Source organism: Periplaneta americana, chromosome 1, assembly GCF_040183065.1.
Source record: "Periplaneta americana isolate PAMFEO1 chromosome 1, P.americana_PAMFEO1_priV1, whole genome shotgun sequence".
NCBI classification, from domain to species: domain Eukaryota; kingdom Metazoa; phylum Arthropoda; class Insecta; order Blattodea; family Blattidae; genus Periplaneta; species Periplaneta americana.
Window position 1 is genome coordinate 8,828,203 of NC_091117.1, and position 19,298 is coordinate 8,847,500.

At 33.9% G+C, this 19,298-nt stretch overlaps 1 protein-coding gene across 2 annotated transcripts in view; it reads left to right on the forward strand.

The window, feature by feature from the left end:
- LOC138703851 (serine-rich adhesin for platelets-like) overlaps window positions 1–19,298 on the forward strand; it is a 1,430,840-nt gene that overhangs the window by 1,201,796 nt on the left and 209,746 nt on the right. For both annotated transcript variants that reach the window (XM_069832070.1, XM_069832076.1), the window contains one exon: window positions 15,887–16,020. In XM_069832070.1, coding sequence (XP_069688171.1) covers window positions 15,887–16,020 — 134 coding nt within the window. The remainder of the gene's footprint in view (window positions 1–15,886; window positions 16,021–19,298) is intronic.

Sequence of the window (19,298 nt, forward strand, 5' to 3'; positions counted from 1 at the left end):
TGCGTGAAGAATGAGTCCTCTGGGAAGCAGATTTATTGCTCCGCTCCCATGGCAACTCGTCCCCCTTGGAAACAAAACACGGCACTGTAACACCTAGCAACCACACAACATAGCCTTCATTTATTAATTTGCGTTAGGGTCTATGGTAACAGTAATATTGTTGGTATGATATGTATATGTATGTACTTAATGTAATATATCTTTCATTTATTAATTTAGATTATTTTCTATGGTAACTAGAACTGCTGCTATGATATGAATGCATAGGTCTACATACAAAACATATTAATTTAGGTTAATTAGTAACAAATATAAATGACACTCGGGAGGAAATTAAACGCAGAATAAATATGGGAAATGCGTGTTATTATTCGGTTGAGAAGCTCTTATCATCCAGTATGCTGTCCAAAAATCTGAAAGTTAGAATTTATAAAACAGTTATATTACCGGTTCTTCTATATGGCTGTGAAACTTGGACTCTCACTCTGAGAGAGTAACAGAGATTAAGGGTGTTTGAGAATAAGGTGCTTAGGAAAATATTTGGGGCTAAGCGGGATGAAGTTACAGGAGAATGGAGAAAGTTACACAACACAGAACTGCACGCATTGTATTCTCCACCTGACATAATTAGGAACTTGAAATCCAGACGTTTGAGATGGGCAGGGCATGTAGCACGTATGGGCGAATCCAGAAATGCATATAGAGTGTTAGTTGGGAGACCGGAGGGAAAAAGACCTTTAGGGAGGCCGAGACGTAGATGGGAGGATAATATTAAAATGGATTTGAGGGAGGTGGGGTATGATGATAGAGACTGGCTTAATCTTGCACAGGATAGGGACCGATGGCGGGCTTATGTGAGGGCGGCAATGAACCTTCGGGTTCCTTAAAAGCCATTTGTATAGTATATATATATATAGTATAGTAAATAATATTGTTGTGGTATGTATACATCCAGTAATTGCATAGGAAACATAGCTTTCACCAGAAGAATAGAAGGACTAGTGTACGCACTCAGCGAGTTTACACGGGTCCGCCGCAACGCTGCGCTTCTATCGCTAGGCTCCTGACTTGGAGGAAGTTCACCGTTCTTGTTACGCTAAACGTAGTCCTTTTTAAAAGCAAATTTCTACCATTTAACCCGTCTATTCGTAACTTTAGGAATACTTGCATAGTCCCTTATTCATAATAAATAGCCTTCTCTCAGTTAATACAATTATGAACGTTCGTATCAGAAAATACAATGAAATCTGAAACGCTATGAAAGTGATAAGTTCAGTATTTAACAAGTTGCGAATTCAGGGACAGAAAACTCTACAAAATGTTAAATAATACCAGAGTTGAAAAATATTTTACGTGCTCATAAATTAATTAAATTACTCACCATATGAATGATTAGTTGCCTGCTACTTTCGAGACTTTGCGAGATGACTTGGCGGATTTACGAGCTTGTAATTCTCTTCGGATTTCCTTTGTCCTGAAGAAGAATCGGCACTTTAAGTAGCGGCAAACCAATTTAGGAATAATATCCATGATGTGTTCTCTGCAGCAACCTGCTCCCGAAGACTGGATCGTAAAAGTGTCAATAGTGTCAAGACAGTCAAAGAAGATATCACCCCACATTGCACTCGCTGAGCTAATCTTTTCTTTAATTTTCATTTCTGTTTGAGGAAGTGCATCGTACACAGCTTGGGAGGGATGGGTTAAAAAATTGACGTTCCTACCGGATCCGTAGTCCTTGATTTGGGCGAGAGCTGCACAATGTTTAGACACATTACTTTTCTGTCGAAGGGAATGGACACACAATAAACTTAGAGGAATGATTTACGACATAACCTGCCACATGATACACTAAAAATCTGTCAATCAACACGGCAGGAGTGGTATTTACCAACTCGGGCACAACACTTTCCCAGCCTTGACCATGTATTTCTTCACAAAGAACAATTTTTTTCTTTTATACAAGTTTCTACACACTTCTTAACTGCCTTGTTACGTAATAATGTCTTTTGTCACTATTTCTACAGTATCTCGATCTACAACCCGGAGCAAAACAGTACGGCATTTTTGCAATTATTTTGTAAACCACCACACAATATTCTTTTGTCACTGGTTAATTCAAAGCACAACAAATTGAAGACTTCTACACAAACCCAAACAACAAAGTATACTAACAACTTTCACAATTAAACGCGCGAGAAATTGTATTTTCGAGGTGTCTGACCTCAGACAAACAATGGACTTTAGCGATCGAAGCGCCATTAGTTCTCAGGTTCGCCACCGACAATGAGAGAACATAGGAGTGTGTACACTATCCCTTCTATTCGTCCTACTTTCACATATTAATTTAGATTATTTTCTAGTAAATAATATTGTTGCCATATTATGTATACATACAGTATTTGCATAGGAAACATAGCTTTCACATATTAATTTAGATTATTTTCTAGTAAATAATATTGTTGCGATATGTATACATACAGTACTTGCATAGGAAACATAGCTTTCACATATTAATTTAGATTATTTTCTAGTAAATAATATTGTTGCCATATTATGTATACATACAGTATTTGCATAGGAAACATAGCTTTCACATATTAATTTAGATTATTTTCTAGTAAATAATATTGTTACGGTATGTATACATACAGTATTTGCATAGGAAACATAGCTTTCACATATTAATTTAGATTATTTTCTAGTAAATAATATTGTTGCCATATTATGTATACATACAGTATTTGCATAGGAAACATAGCTTTCACATATTAATTTAGATTATTTTCTAGTAAATAATATTGTTACGGTATGTATACATACAGTATTTGCATAGGAAACATAGCTTTCACATATTAATTTAGATTATTTTCTAGTAAATAATATTGTTGCGATATGTATACATACAGTACTTGCATAGGAAACATAGCTTTCACATATTAATTTAGATTATTTTCTAGTAAATAATATTGTTGCCATATTATGTATACATACAGTATTTGCATAGGAAACATAGCTTTCACATATTAATTTAGATTATTTTCTAGTAAATAATATTGTTACGGTATGTATACATACAGTATTTGCATAGGAAACATAGCTTTCACATATTAATTTAGATTATTTTCTAGTAAATAATATTGTTGCCATATTATGTATACATACAGTATTTGCATAGGAAACATAGCTTTCACATATTAATTTAGATTATTTTCTAGTAAATAATATAGTTGCGGTATGTATACATACAGTATTTGCATAGGAAACATAGCTTTCACATATTAATTTAGATTATTTTCTAGTAAATAATATTGTTGCGATATTTTGTATACAGTACATACAGTATTTGCATAGGAAACATAGCTTTCACATAACAATTTAGGTTAGTTTTTTTTTATTTTTGTTGTTATATGCATGAATATGTACATAGAAAAGACAGCTTTCACATATTAATTTATGTCAGTTTCTATGGTGCCCGTAACTAAAACTGTTACTATGGTATGCACGTATTTTTAAAGGAAACATAGCTGCCACATATTTAGGTTACTTTCTGTGGCAAATGGAACTGTTCCTATGGCATATATATAATTAGAAGTTCTTCCATATCTGCTTGTGATTTACTTCATTTTTCGCGTATGTGAAAATTGATTGGACCCTTTGTTGACACCCTGTACAATGTCTAGGCTTTTGCTGTATTATTCCACAATCACTGTGTTCATAAGTAATTGCAATTGAAACTATTTGCCGGTTCTCAAGCAGAGCGTGCTCTAAGGAAGGCGGAGTTGAATATGATGTTGACAGTGCGTTGGGAACATTTCGAGCGGAGACGTCTTCATTTCTTGGGATCATTGCCGGTGAGAGTCAACATTGCAGAGTCTGTGAGTCGTGTGCGGAATACGAACAAACAGCCCACAAAGTCGTCGGAAGCAACAGTGGCGCATTGCCCCGGGCCTGGGTGGAGAGAGCTTCAAACACGTGAGCATCGATAAACGCACCTTCTGTCACCACCCTGACAACAACTGCGAAACAAAAGAGCACTGATTTCATGAGTCTTTTTCGTGATGCAATATGCTAAGAGTAATTCTTCTGTATGAGAATAAGCTTATATATGAAAGTACAGCCAAAATCATTCTACAGACATTTTCCCTTTACTATAGCGAGTATCACGTAAAACCAGTTCCTAAAGGCTAATTTGGCCGTATCTTCAGTGTTGCCAACTAATACCAGATATCACCAAAGAGGGTAAAATCACAATGTAATGTATAATAACAATAATAATAATAACAATAATAATAATAATAATAATAATATACTTACTGGCTTTTAAGGAGCCCGGAGGTTCATTGCCGCCCTCACATAAGTTCGCCATTGGTCCCTATCCTGAGCAAGATTAATCCAGTCTCTACCATCATATCCCACCTCCCTCAAATCCATTTTAATATTATCTTCCTATCTACGTCTCGGCCTTCCCAAAGGTATTTTTCCCTCCGACCTCCCAACTAATACTCTACATGCATTTCTGGATTCGTCCATACGTGCTACATGCCCTGCCCATCTCAAACGTCTGGATTTAATGTTCCTAATCATGTCAGGTGAAGAATACAATGCGTGCAGTTCTGTGTTGTGTAACTTTCTCCAATCTCCTGTACAATAATAATAATAATAATAATAATAATAATAATAATAATGACTTCCCTCTAGAATGTCACTAGTAAAGTCCAGGATAACAGAGAGGGTTTGGAATTGAACGGGTTACATCAGCTGTTTGTCTATGCGGATGACGTGAATATGTTAGGAAAAAAATCCACAAACGATTAGGGAAAACACGGGAATTTTACTGGAAGCAAGTAAAGAGATAGGTTTGGAAGTAAATCCCGAAAAGAAAAAATATATGATTATGTCTCATGACCAGAATATTCTACGAAATGGAAATGTAAAAAATTGGAGATTTATCTTTCGAAGAGGTGCAAAATTTCAAATATCTTGGAGCAACAGTAACAAATATAAATGACACTCGGGAGGAAATTAAACACAGAATAAATATGGGAAATGCCTGTTATTATTCGGTTGAAAAGCTTTTGTCATCCAGTCTGCTCTCAAAAAATCAGAAAGTTAGAATTTATAAAACAGTTATATTACCGGTTGTTCTTTATGGTTGTGAAACTTGGACTCTCACTGTGAGAGAGGAACAGAGATTAAGAGTGTTTGAGAATAAGGTGCTTAGGAAAATATTTGGGGCTAAAAGAGATAAAGTTACATGAGAATGGAGAAAGTTACACAACACAGAACTGCACGCATTGTATTCTTCACCTGACATAATTAGGAACATTAAATCCAGACGTTTGAGATGGGCAGGGCATGTGGCACGTATGGACGAATCCAGAAATGCATATAGAGTGTTAGTTGGGAGGCCGGAGGGAAAAAGACCTTTGGGGAGGCAGAGACGTAGATGGGAAGATAATATTAAAATGGATTTGAGAGAGGTGGGATATGATGGTAGAGACTGGAGTAATCTTGCACAGGATAGGGTCCGATGGCGGGCTTATGTGAGGGCGGCAATGAACCTCCGGGTTCTTTAAAAGCCATTTGTAAGTAAGTAAGTATACCGGCTTGGAAATAAGTTTGTCGACTTATATTGTTTACTCCCTGTAGGTTACGGATAGTGTCTGTCAATTTGTTATTCCTTATTATAAAGTTTCGTTGTCTGTATTAGCTGTTTAAGTATGTCAGCTTATATCATGTACGTTGTATTGAATATAGAAATTCCTACTGAAATATATTCCTGATTGGATATTTTGGTAGGTATTCACGTCACACGTATAACTTTTATCACCTGATGTGGAATATAGAAGTTTCTGTTGGAATACTGTTCCTGGTTGGGAGTTTTCGTATTCATGTCAGCCGTACCACTTTGTCAATTGATATAGTGCACACCCTGTGGAATATAGAAGCTTCTGTTCCTGGTTGGGAGTTTCGGTATTCATACGTCACAGAGCGACGTTTTACATCAGAGAGTAGAGAATGCGTCGCGATGTTCAATTGTCATCTACGCACCATAAGTTCGCTAATATCAATTCTGCGTGCGATGGAAGCTAAACAATTCGTTCAGATAACAACAAAGTGCCTTCCCTGCATTTCTCTGTCAAACGGCTCCTATTTGAATAACCAATGAAGCCCCCCCTGCTGGATTCTCATTTCCTGCGTTTTGATAGCACGTGTTAGACACCGAGGTGTGGCTGGCAAAGGCGTGGTCCACATTCAACCTGTCAAACGCATGTCCACGCGTGTGTTAATTTAATTTTTTAACACTGTTTGCTAACAAACTTCACACAGCCCTTCTGGGTTTTGGAAATTTCCCCACTTCCAAATGAGCACGTACAGTGTGTTTTGTTGTTAATGTCGCCCCAGTGACCCCGAGGTCATGTGATCACGTGTGACGTCATGGCTATGAAAACAGCCATACGCGCTGTCGTTTGTTGGCTTGATGAACTCGTCAAGCGACAATGAAAATAAAATCTCTCAAACTCAGGGTTCATAGCTGTGTGTGTGGCATTACTGTGGTGCTTTGTAGGTGTCATGGACAGCCCTTAGCCGTCGTCGTTTGACCTCATAATTCACCCCCCCCCCCATCCAAACTATTGCTACTTCTTTTTTATTCTTTTCCTTCCATAACTTTTAATGTCATCTTCTACATTTTTTTAATTGTTATTTTTCTGTTCCTAAATCTTCTATTTTACTGTTTTTTTTTCCTTTCCAGTAATACCTTTGATTGTTATAATTTTCTTTAATCAATTTTTGTAGTTTTATAATTTCCATCATTGTATTCTTCAAGAACTCTCCATTGTTTGTTATGTGTAATACTTACAACTCTCTGTCTTTAAACTGTGATTCTCAATTAGATTTCAGTTTAACAGTTGAAAATTTTCATACGATATTAAAAATAATTGTATTTCCTTAGATATTTAAATTATGGAGAAGTGTATTATAATGTTTTTACTCTAGTTTTTAAATAATTTTGCATCATTATATTGACATTTGGTACTATATTAACTGTAATACTGTATTATATTCTAGCATCTATTATCATTATGTATTTTCTTTCTTTCGTTTGTGTTGTTTGTTTTGTTTTTTCTCTTATTGTGTATTTTGTGTATCTATCTGTGTAAGCCACCTGTAATTGGAAGCCTGCTTCTGTTGGTGGTGGATTTAAATAAATAAATAAATAAATATTCATGTTTTTTCAGTAGTATTTCTACATGTACTCATAATTACAATATGCGTTTCTATTCATGTTTTTACGTTTTCAGTCCTTTCTTTTAAGTTACTAGTTTTTTTTTCATTATTATATATATCATCGTCTCAGAAGTAAACACTGGAATACTAAAACAATCGTCTTTAGAGACAATTAATATTAGGTACCCTCCACAAAACTGGCTTCATTTATACAATGACGGATCCTTGATCTCCAGAGAACAAGGTGCCGGTGCAGGTGTTACGTGCTGTCTCTTCTCACTTTATACATCTCTTGGATATAGAACAACAAGTTTTGATGGAGAAATCATTGCAATAAGTGAAAGTCTCAGAAATCTTCTATGGCACATCAGTAAATTTAAGAACGCAGTTATATTGTCAGACTCCAAAGCAGCTATTCTATCAATCGTCTCTAAACACACACCTTCATCTCAAACAGCAGAAATAACTAAAATGCTCTCTCAATTAATATCACTCAATAAAACAATTGTATTCCAATGGATACCATCCCACTGTGGAATCCTGGGAAACGAGAATGCGGATGCTTTAGCAAAGAAGGGCAGCACTGCTACTTACAGACCTGTTACTAAATCTACGTATTACTCTGTGAAGATATTTATTAAATCTACATACTTAGACTTCAACAAACAAAATTTGATAACACAATCCCAAGGGAAAAAATGCAACTCTCTGCATCAAAATCCACAGTTAATTCCCGATTTACCACGAAAATCGTCTGTAGCTGCATTTAGATTGGCAACAGGCCATGATTGTTTGGCCAAACACCTGCATAGAATTGGAATATATCAGTCCCCTAACTGCCCATTGTGCAACTCAAACCAAGAAATGGATTCGGAACACCTCAAAATCTGTGCTTCAGTGGCTGGCCATGATAATATCTTTGAAAAATATTGGAGTGCAAGAGGTCAAATGACTTTATTGTCAAACACCTGGCATTAGAAAACAACAACATATATCATCGTCGTTCCTGCAATAACTCCTATGTGACATATTTATCGATTTTAAGATTTTTGCTCTATTAAATAACTTAAACAGAAAATAATAAAATCTCCTATATGTAGGCTAATTATATTTCTTTGTTTCGAAAATGTAAGAATTCACAGTCTCCTACGTACTACTGCCATAGGATGAATAAATGTGTTTTTTTTCTTCCTACTGAATAATTTTATATTTTGCACATAGGACTTAACTGCAGGAACAACGACGATATATAGGGTGAATCGTAAGTAATGTCATTAATTTCAGGAGGTTATTCTTTGAGATATTTCAAACAAAAAGTTTAATACAATTTTGCTCGTTCTTGTTTCCTTTTCGAGATAAAAATTGTTTTGTATGAAACATTTCATAGCACAGACAAGAAAATTGTATTAATATTTATTGTTTTAAATATATCAAAGAATAGGCCTAACCCTCTGAAATTAATTACATTACTTACGGTTATTCTGTATATACTTCCTCCATTTCTATATATCCTTTTTCTATTTCTTTATCCACTCGCATTCACTCTGGTTCCATAACATACTACCCCTGTTTTTCATATATTCTACTGTTTTCAGATATTCGTCTGTTTTTATATTCTACTTCTTTCGTTTCTATATATGCTTCCGTTGTTTTATATTATGCTCTTCCAGTTTTTTTTTCTAATTCTTGTCTTTCTACTAAAAACTTCAATAATTTTCGTCTGCTGTTGAACTGCAGTTGGCCACGAGGGTCCAGAATACAAAAGAATTATTGTGCAATAATTATATAGTTTAAACAATAAATTTATAATATTACCTTAAGATATACTTCTGCTTCCATTTCTACTTCCTCTATTCCTGTATTTGCTTCTCCAGTTCTATTGTTAAACTTGAACTCTCACTTTGAGAGAGGAACATAGGTTAAGGGTGTTTGAGAATAAGGTTCTTAGGAAAATATTTGGGGCTAAGAGGGATGAAGTTACAGGAGAATGGAGAGAGTTACACAACACAGAACTGCACGCATTGTATTCTTCACCTGACATAATTAGGAACATTAAATTCAGACGTTTGAGATGGGCAGGGCATGTAGCACGTATGGGAGAATCCAGAAATGCATATAGAGTGTTAGTTGGGAGGGCGGAGGGAAAAAGACCTTTAGGGATACCGAGACGTAGGTAGGAGGATAATATTAAAATGGATTTGCGGGAGATGGGATATGATGATAGAGAATGGATTAGTCTTGCTCAGGATAGGGACCAATGGCGGGTTTATGTGAGGGCGGCAATGAACCTCCGGGTTCCTTAAAAGCCAGTAAGTAAATAAGTAAGTAAGTAAGTTCTATTTTTGCTTCCATTGCTTTTATATCTACGTTTTCACTTTGAATATCTACTTATACGAGTATTTATATATAGGGTGTTTCAGAAATAATTTCACAAACGTTGGGGGCATGTTCCTCACACCAAAACAAGACGAAAAGTTCATATAAACATATGTCCGAAAATCCTTACTTTTTTAGTTATCAATGAAGGAACATAATGAAACATCTGTTAGATGTTGTCAGCTTGGTAGCAAGTGTTCATGTATTGGCATACTCTGTGTCTCCATACACATCCTGTTTTTTTTATTCTTTCTCTGCTTTTATATATACTTCCTTTTTTTTCTATGTATATAATATTTTAGTAGGTTATTTTACGACGCTTTATTAACATATAGGTTACTTAGCTTCTGAATGAGATGAAGGTGATAATGCCGGTGAAATGAGTCCGGGGTCCAGCACCGAAAGTTACCCAGCATTTGCTCATATTGGGCTGAGGGAAAACACCGGAAAAACCCTCAACCAGGTAACTTGCCCCAACCGGGAATCGAACCCGGGCCACCGGGTTTCGTTCTTTTATACTTCTGGCTTAAAAATGTTTACTTGTATTTCTTTTCCTGATTATTTCTGCTTCCAGTTTCATGTCAAATTCTTCTTAGTCAAGACATGTTCTTGAATACATATAAACAGAAACTACAAATCTGTGAAAATCCTGCCGAAGTCCTCCCCAAGTCAGGAGAGATGAACGCACGTATTGGACACGAACTGTAATTCACATTATAAATCAGCTGCTGTAATTATATATTATGCAGAATCCTGTTCAAACTCCATCAACAAAGAAAGAATGCTAGAAAAAGCAGTTGTCATGGCAACGAGCTGCTGTGGTGAATTATTTATTAATGTACAGTAGTATATCACATACAACTGGAAAGCGTGTGATCAAGTTTATAATTGCCTGTAACTATAATATTAATGACATTCAAAACATGCTACAGCAATTACATTGGAGTGACGTATATGTAATTATGCATATAGCAAATAAGAGATATTTTAACAGCGAACTGTGATCGAAGGACAACTTGCGTTTGTATTTATATCATCTTTAAAAATCACGGGGTTTAGTGAGACCCCCAAACCCGTTAGTTAGTTAGTTAGTTAGTTAGTTAGTTAGTTAGTTAGTTAGTTAGTTAGTTAGTTAGTTACTTAGTTAAGTTAGTTACTTAGTTAAGTTAGTTACTTAGTTAAGTTAGTTACTTACTTAGTTAAGTTAGTTTAGTTAAGTTAAGTTAGTTAGGTAGTTAAGTTAGTCAGTCAGTTAGTTAGTTAAGTTAGTTTAGTTAGTTAGTTTAGTTAGTTAGTTAGTTAGTTAGTTAGTTAGTTAGTTAGTTAGTTAGTTAGTTAGTTAAGTTAAGTTAAGTTAAGTTAAGTTAAGTTAAGTTAGTCAGTCAGTTACTTAGTTACTTAGTTAAGTTAGTTTAGTTAGTTAAGTTAGTTAGTTAGTCAGTTAGTTAAGTTAGTTTAGTTAGTTAGTTTAGTTAGTTAGTTTAGTTAGTTAGTTTTGTTTAGTTTAGTTTAGTTAGTTAGTTAAGTTAAGTTAGTCAGTCAGTTACTTAGTTACTTAGTTAAGTTAGTTTAGTTAGTTTAGTTAGTTAGTCAGTTAGTTAGTTAGTTAGTTAGTTAGTTAGTTAGTTAGTTAGTTAGTTAGTTAGTTAGTTAAGTTAAGTTAGTCAGTTAGTTAGTTAGTTAGTTAGTTAAGTTAGTCAGTTAGTTAAGTTAGTTAGGTAGTTAGTTAGTTATTTCATTTCAGTGTTATTTGGTGTTTATTTACATTCATATTATGTAATTGGTTTTTATTACAAAATTACTTTTATAATTTTTTAACCAGTCATTCAGTGAATTGGTTATTGCTGCTGTTAACATAGTGTAGGTACTTCTTTCCATTGGTTACTTGAAAAGTAACTTGGTTACTTTGTTATGTGTTTATGTAGTTTTCGGTTGGTACTTAAATTCTTATTTAATTATTTAGCTGGTTTATTAGTTAGTTTGTTGCTAGAATATTCTGTTAATTGCCCCATAACCTGCGCGCCTTTCCCCTTCGGCCTCACTTCTGCTTGTACACGCCCTGTGTATACATGCTTAGCATTCCGGACTCCTCTGGACTGAAGTAATCCGGTATCAGGCCTCAAGGAACTGCTTTCGCCACCTGCTGAGACCCCTCTGGTAGAATTTAAAATATGATAATTAGCCTCAACTGGATGGAAATGCGTAGAGCTGCGTAACTCGCTCGCAGAAGTGCGGGCAGTTTCAATCAAGGTCAGGAGCTCCTTGACGCTCACAAAATTAGAGTCTTTCTGTGCCCAAGGTTGCGGGTTCGATCCTGGCCCAGGTCGACTACATTTAAATGTGCTTAAATGCGACAGGTTCATGTTAGTAGATTTACTGACATATAAAAGAACTCCTGCGGGACAAAATTCCGGCACACCGGCGACGCTGATATAACCTCTGCAGTTGCGAGCGTCGTTAAATAAAACATAATTTGATTTTACTAATTTTAATACCCTTGTTCATTAGACTTTTTTTTTGTTTTGATTAATATTTCCAACTTGAAAAATATTGGCTATTTTTAATATCTTCTTTGTGTTTTCACACCATCAAAGTACAGTAGAGCGTCTCGTTTAGGCACAGTGAAAACGTAAACAAAGTGCAGGTAACGTGTGGGGGACGACGAGCCATACGATAAACACGAGGGATGCACAAGGTTTCAGTTACAACATTTATGGCTGAGCATTAATTGAAATTCTATTTTCCAAAAACACGCAAAACAAAAGAACATAAATTGCGTAACTTTATCATACACACATTTTAACAAACATGCAATTGTAATGTTGAAATAATTCAATATAACAAAGGACTCTCCGTCCTTTAAATCTGCTCCAAAAAAGAATTATCAAAATTTGTCTATATAAACCTTTTGATTACCCAACAAAATTAATTTTTCAGGAATTTGGCGTATCAAATCTAGAACAAATTTATAAACAAAAATTGCTGATTTACTTGCATAAAAACCACAATAAATTTAAATTTGATCCTCATGAATACCAGACGAGACAAAACTACAGTTTCTTTCTAAATACTCCCAAATGCCACACAACTGCTGGATTAAAACACAGCAGAAATTTTGGACCCAAAATATATAATACATTAATTAGAGCTTACCCTGAGCTAAGTACACTTAACACACATAGATTTAAGAAACAAATCAGATTAATTATTTAATTGTTTAAGCTAATTGAGTTAAAAATTGGTACTCTAATATTCATGTACTTCTGTATTTTCTGTTTGTATATAGACCCTGTTATTACATGCTGTACAGACGTGGACAAATTATTAACAAAATGGACGATTTTTATGATAATTCTGTTTACAAAATTTGACTTTTCAATTTTTGACAATTTTGGATATTTCCATCATTGCAGTAGACAGAAATATGCAAAAATGTCAACTGTACTTTAAATTGAAGAGTCAAGTTTTGTAAAAATATATAATAAAAGTCTTCAATTTTGCTAATAATTTGTAAATTAGCAAAATTGTCAACTGCATTGAAGAGTCAAATTTTGTAAAAATATAAAACAAAAATCTTCAGTTTTGCTAATAATTTCGAAATATCCAAAATGTCAACTGTAGTACAAGTTGAAGAATCGAATTTTGTAAAAATATACAATAAAAACCTTCAGTTTTGCTAATAATTTGTAAATATGCAAAAATATGAAATGTAGTCCAAATTGAGGAGTTAAATTTTGAAAAATATACAATAAAAATCTTCAATTTTGCTAATAATTAGGAAATACACAAAAATGTCAACTGTAGTCTAAATTAAAGAATCATATTTTGTAAAAATATATAATAAAAATCTTGAATTTTGCTAATAATTTGTCCACGTCTGTATTATTTTACCATTTATTAATGTGATTGTCCTCAATGAACTCTCGTAATTTTGTGATATATTTTGTATAACTGATCTGAACTACGCCCGAGCACGAGCTTCTGCTCTTTCGGGCTGCAATGCCTAATGTAGCTCAAGTGTATAGTATTAATAAATATTATTATTATTATTATTATTATTATTATTATTATTATTATTATTATTATATGATGTTGCTTTCAAGCTGCATTTTTTATGGCCATGAATTTCATTCTCTGTATGACTAACGTAATATCACCGTCTTCTTTGGCCGAATTAACAAAACTACAGTATATTGGTCTGAAGTGACAACACTATTTCCTAAACATAATTTTCCCTTCTCAAAGTTCAATTTATTCAGGTACAGTACAGAAGACGGTGATATTATGTTAGTAGTACAGAGAATGAAATTCGTGACCGTAAAAATGCTGCTTGAAAACATCATATAAACTAAGTAGCAAAATTTGATTTCTTGTATTGAATTATTTCAACAATACAATTCCTTGTTTGTTAAAATATGTGTATGATAACGTTATGCAATTTGTGTTCTTTTATTTTGTGTGTTTTTGGAAAATATAATGTAAATTAATGTTAATTAATTGTAACTAAAACTTTGTGCATCCCTCGTGTTTATCGTATGGCTCGTCCTCCCCCACACGTTACCTGTATTTTGTTGACGTTGTCACTGTGCCTAAATGAGACGTTCTACTGTACTGTATCTATTAAATTAATGAGAGATGTATTTGAGTAGTTGGTCACAAAGTAAACTTACTAACCAAACAACCAAAAATATCAGCAGGAGTTTTTACTGACACAGAGCCTACAAAAATTAAAAAAAAAAAAAATGGAAATTTTAGATAACTTGAAAATTTGGAAATTTTTTTAACTTAAAATTTTTTTAAATTTTGAAATTTTCGAAAAAATTTTTGAGACTTTGAAAATTCTTTAAAATTTTGAAATTTTGATAACTTCTTTAATTTTCGGAAAAAAAAATAAATTTTGAAAGTTTTGGAAATTTTGCAAAGATGTTTAAATTTTTAAAATTTTCAAAAAATCTTCCAAAATTTTCAATAAGAAATACCACAATTTTATAACACTTTTCCAAATTTTGCAAAAATTTTTAAATGTTGAAAATTTTCAAAAAATTTTCCAAAATTTTCAATAAGAATTACCACAATTTTATAACACTAACACTTGTTTTGTAAGCTATTAATAGAGGATATTTTTTTTAAGTTTCGAAAAAAAAATACATTTCGAAAGTTTTGAAAACTTTTCGAAATTTTGCAAAAATTTTTAAATTTTGAAAATTTTTAAAAATCTTCCAAAATTTTCAATAAAAATTACCACAATTTTATAACATACTTCTTTTGTAAGCTATTAATAGAGGATATATATTTTTTTTGTTTAATTTTCGAAAAAAAAAATAATTTCGAAAGTTTTGAAAACTTTTCGAAATTTTGCAAAAAATTTTATATGTAGAAAATTAAAAAAAAAAAACATCCAAAATTTTCAATAAAAATTACCACAATTTTATAACACTAACACTTGTTTTGTAAGCTCCTAATAGAGGATATATATTTTTTAATTTTCGAAAAAAAAATTAAATTCCGAAAGTTTTGAAAACTTTTCGAAATTTTGCAAAAAATTTTTCATTTTGAAAATTTTAAAAAAATCTTCCAAAATTTTCAATAGGAATTATCACAATTTTATAACACTAACACTTGTTTTGTAAGCTCCTAATAGAGGATATATATTTTTTAATTTTCGAAAAAAAAAATTAAATTCCGAAAGTTTTGAAAACTTTTCGAAATTTTGCAAAAAATCTTTAATTTTGAAAATTTTCCAAAAATCTTCCAAAATTTTCAATAGGAATTATCACAATTTTATAACACTAACACTTGTTTTGTAAGCTCCTAATAGAGGATATATATTTTTTAATTTTCGAAAAAAAAATTAAATTCCGAAAGTTTTGAAAACTTTTCGAAATTTTGCAAAAAATTTTTTATGTAGAAAATTTTCAAACAAACATCCAAAATTTTCAATAAAAATTACCACAATTTTATAACACTAACACTTGTTTTGTAAGCTCCTAATAGAGGATATATATTTTTTAATTTTCGAAAAAAAAAAAATTAAATTCCGAAAGTTTTGAAAACTTTTCGAAATTTTGCAAAAAATTTTTAATTTTGAAAAATTTTCCAAAATTTTCAATAGGAATTACCACAATTTTATAACACTAACACTTGTTTTGTAAGCTCTTATTGGAGGCATAGATATGGAGTTGGACAGGCACGATGGCAAGAGCTGTCGTTGCACATGACGAGCCCGCATCTTTCCGCTCACGCTACTACGTGCCGCTAACTATCCGTGTCGGTGTTGCAGAGGGAGGTGCTACAGCGCGATGTGGATCGCGAGAGGCGACTTCGGCTGGACACGGAGGTGCGGCTGCGCGATTCCACCAGCGAGGCGGAGCGGAGCCGGGCCAGGCTCGCCAGTCTCCAGCGCGAATTCGGCAGGTGAGCCAACAACCAGCACTGTACTATCCGGCGAAGGCACGTGTCGTGCTTTAACCCACTGGGAACAAATTTTCTCATAATATGTATATGGGACCGGTGTTTACCCAGCATCGCGATGAATTTGAGGAGCTACAGTGTGTAGCGAAATTCGTTTTACAAACAGCCGTGACGGCTGGGGTGGTAATCGTGCTGACTACATGTTGCTCCTTACTGAGTGGATGATCGTTCTTCTCTGCTGAAGCATGTAGGCGCCAGGCCAGTGGAGAAATTTTTCTTATATTTAACAGTTACAGATGGACAGATCAATTACAAAATTTTCCCATTTTTTAAAACTTCAAACCTTAGAAACTGCTAGCACATTCACAAAGAAATTTTTAAACAAATATTTGATCTTTCCTAATTTAAAGAGTAATATTATATCCTACATCATACAGCAACATTTGAGAATTGTGCCCCAATTAGTTACTTATTCATTTTAAACTTTAATACCGAAAATGTAATATTTTTTTATTTTGTTTGAAAAACTTATAAATTCTCTATAACAGTCATCATATAAATACCGAAATTTCACTAAAATTAGTGTTTCCTGTTGTTAATCAACAGTTAAAAACATTGATAGTTTGTCTAATAATTTAAGGCCAGGGCAGCATTTTATAAGAATTATAAGGTGTCCCTAAAGTTTCTGGCAACACTATACAGGGTGTCCCATTTATCTTGTGCACCTATTATATCTTTTTTGTTTGGATAGGTATTGGAATTTTTGTTTTTGAGTGTAATGTTAGAACGAAGGGCTAACATGGGTGTAGAGATTTGGTGCATGTAACTACATTGTGGTACAAGATACACGTCATCAATTTTTCAAATAGCACTAAATACTTTAATCATATTACATTGATTACGCACATTCAGACGAGTTCAAAAATGTATCACGTCACCTTCCTAATCAATAACAACAACAAAACGAAACAAAAACGTACTTCCAATGTGATAATGTTATGCTTCGAGAGTCACAGAAGATGTTCCAAATGGTGACCATTCACATTAATGCACATTCGAAGGCGTTTCCCGAAAGACCGTATGACTGCCCGGCATGTTGCTGGCTGAATGGACACACAAGCCTGTCGAATGCGTTGCTGCATATTGTCTGGTGTTGTTCTTTACAGTTCCCCAAAAGAAGAAGTTGGGTGACAAGTCCGGGGAACGTGCAGGCCACTGTACGTGGATTGTGGCGTCGATAGTTGTTGTGGTTTGTTTATATTTTAAAACAGCAAACACACGACGTGTACGGACGTCAGTCGTCTTTCGTTTTGTGTAAGTTAATGCACAAAATGAATGGGGCACCATAACAAACGGCACATTCTGATGGCATTTATTTTGCATTTTGTTATTATTGATTGAGAAGGTGACATTGTGATACATTTTTGAACTCGTCTTAATGTCTGTAATCAATGCAACATGATTAAAGTATGTAGTGCTATTTGAAAAATTGATGACGTCACGTGTATCTTGTACAATAATGTAGTTACATGCACCAAATCTCTACACTCATGTTAGCCCCTCGTTCTAACATAACGCTCAAAAACAAAAATTCCAATACCTATCCAAACAAAAAAGTTATAATAGGTGCACAAGATAAATGGGACATCCTGTATATTCTAAGATTGTTGTATTCTCATGTCAACCATTTTTGTTATTAAGGTGTTCCTTGAAATAACAACTTAACGTTCGTTACGTCGTTTTTCCGTTTCCAGCATATAGATTATTAACAGATTTCCCTCCTGACAAAATATTATTCTCCTTCAACGAACCCAGCGCCCTCTAGGAATATTCGAATGTCGTTCTGCGCAATCCTGTTGTACAAATCTAAAATGTTTGATTCTCTGTATCTCAAATTCAAGTTTCTATACTTAAGTTCTTGTTCCAGAGAATGCCTCAATTCCAATTAGTTCTCAATTGTTCTGACTATATATACATAAGTCCATTTTCTCCGCCCCCATATTCAGTAACTTTATACCCACACATAATGTAACATAAATCCATCTTTTTTATGTTATCTCTCTGAAGATTTAACCGAGAAAATCTGGTTGCCTTTGCATCCTTAACCTGTGATAATAAAGAAGGAATCAGGAGGCTGTGATTGGTCAGTTTGAGTCGAGAACGAGCAATCGGGATGGCCGTTACGTTGCCGAGAGTTATAGGGGGCCGTGTTGGTTGTTGGGGGAGGAGGAGGCCCAGGTGGCCTTCGTTTTATTGCACAGCGACAGGAGATCAATATGGACGTTATTGCGAGGGATCTGAAACGCTTTCTTTTGCGTGTTTATCTTTTGTCCGATTTTAACGACGGCTTCTAGAAGCTAGAGTCGAAGGTTTTACACAAATCACGGTGTAAACTCGGGGCTTTTATTGGGTGCAGTTTAGATATCTTAGCTTTACCGGGGGCATCAAGGCACCTCAATCAAGAGGAAGAAGACAGGGGGCCTAGGAAAATCGGTGCCATGACAATATCAGAAAAAAATGAACAGAGCCTTGATTTTTTTTAATGCTGATTCTTTCTGGCAAAGAATTTCAGTCTCTTATTATATGACAAACATAATATAGAGTGAAAGAAAGTCAATTTCCAGATTTTCAGGGGAAAATGCGCTTTTTTGAATCCGTCACATGAAAAGTTTCCCGTTCGACCTACAAGAAGAGATCTATTGTAACGTTTTGACATTTATTTATTTATTTATTTATTTATTTATTTATTTATTTATTTATTTATTTATTTATTTATTTATTTATTTATTTATTTTGCTAATAATTGTAACATAATAGTACATTATGCAACGAGCCTATAATGAAGGTATTAAGAAGCGAGTATGGATATTTATGAAACTCGCTTGCGCTCGTTTCATAATTTTCATACGAGCTTCTTAATTACCATTATAGGCGAGTTTCATACGACTTTTTATGCTCGACCATATTTCTAACTTGATATTATTAATTTTCTTTGTATCTGACCTTGGCCAATGTCCCGTATGTTGTGAGATGTGCGCAGACGCGAAAGTATTGATTTTTTCCGAGGAACAGATGTTCACAATGACCTTGCTAGGCCATAAGAACCTACAGAGATAACATTAAAAATAAATTGGACATTGAAAAACGAGATGACAAATTGAATTTATTTGAATATTATTTACAATTAACGCTAATTATTATAGTAACAGAACATAACCTTCTGCGACAGTATTGGATTTCCAGCCTCCGTGGCTTTTCGCTAATTCTCTTTCGATTGCATA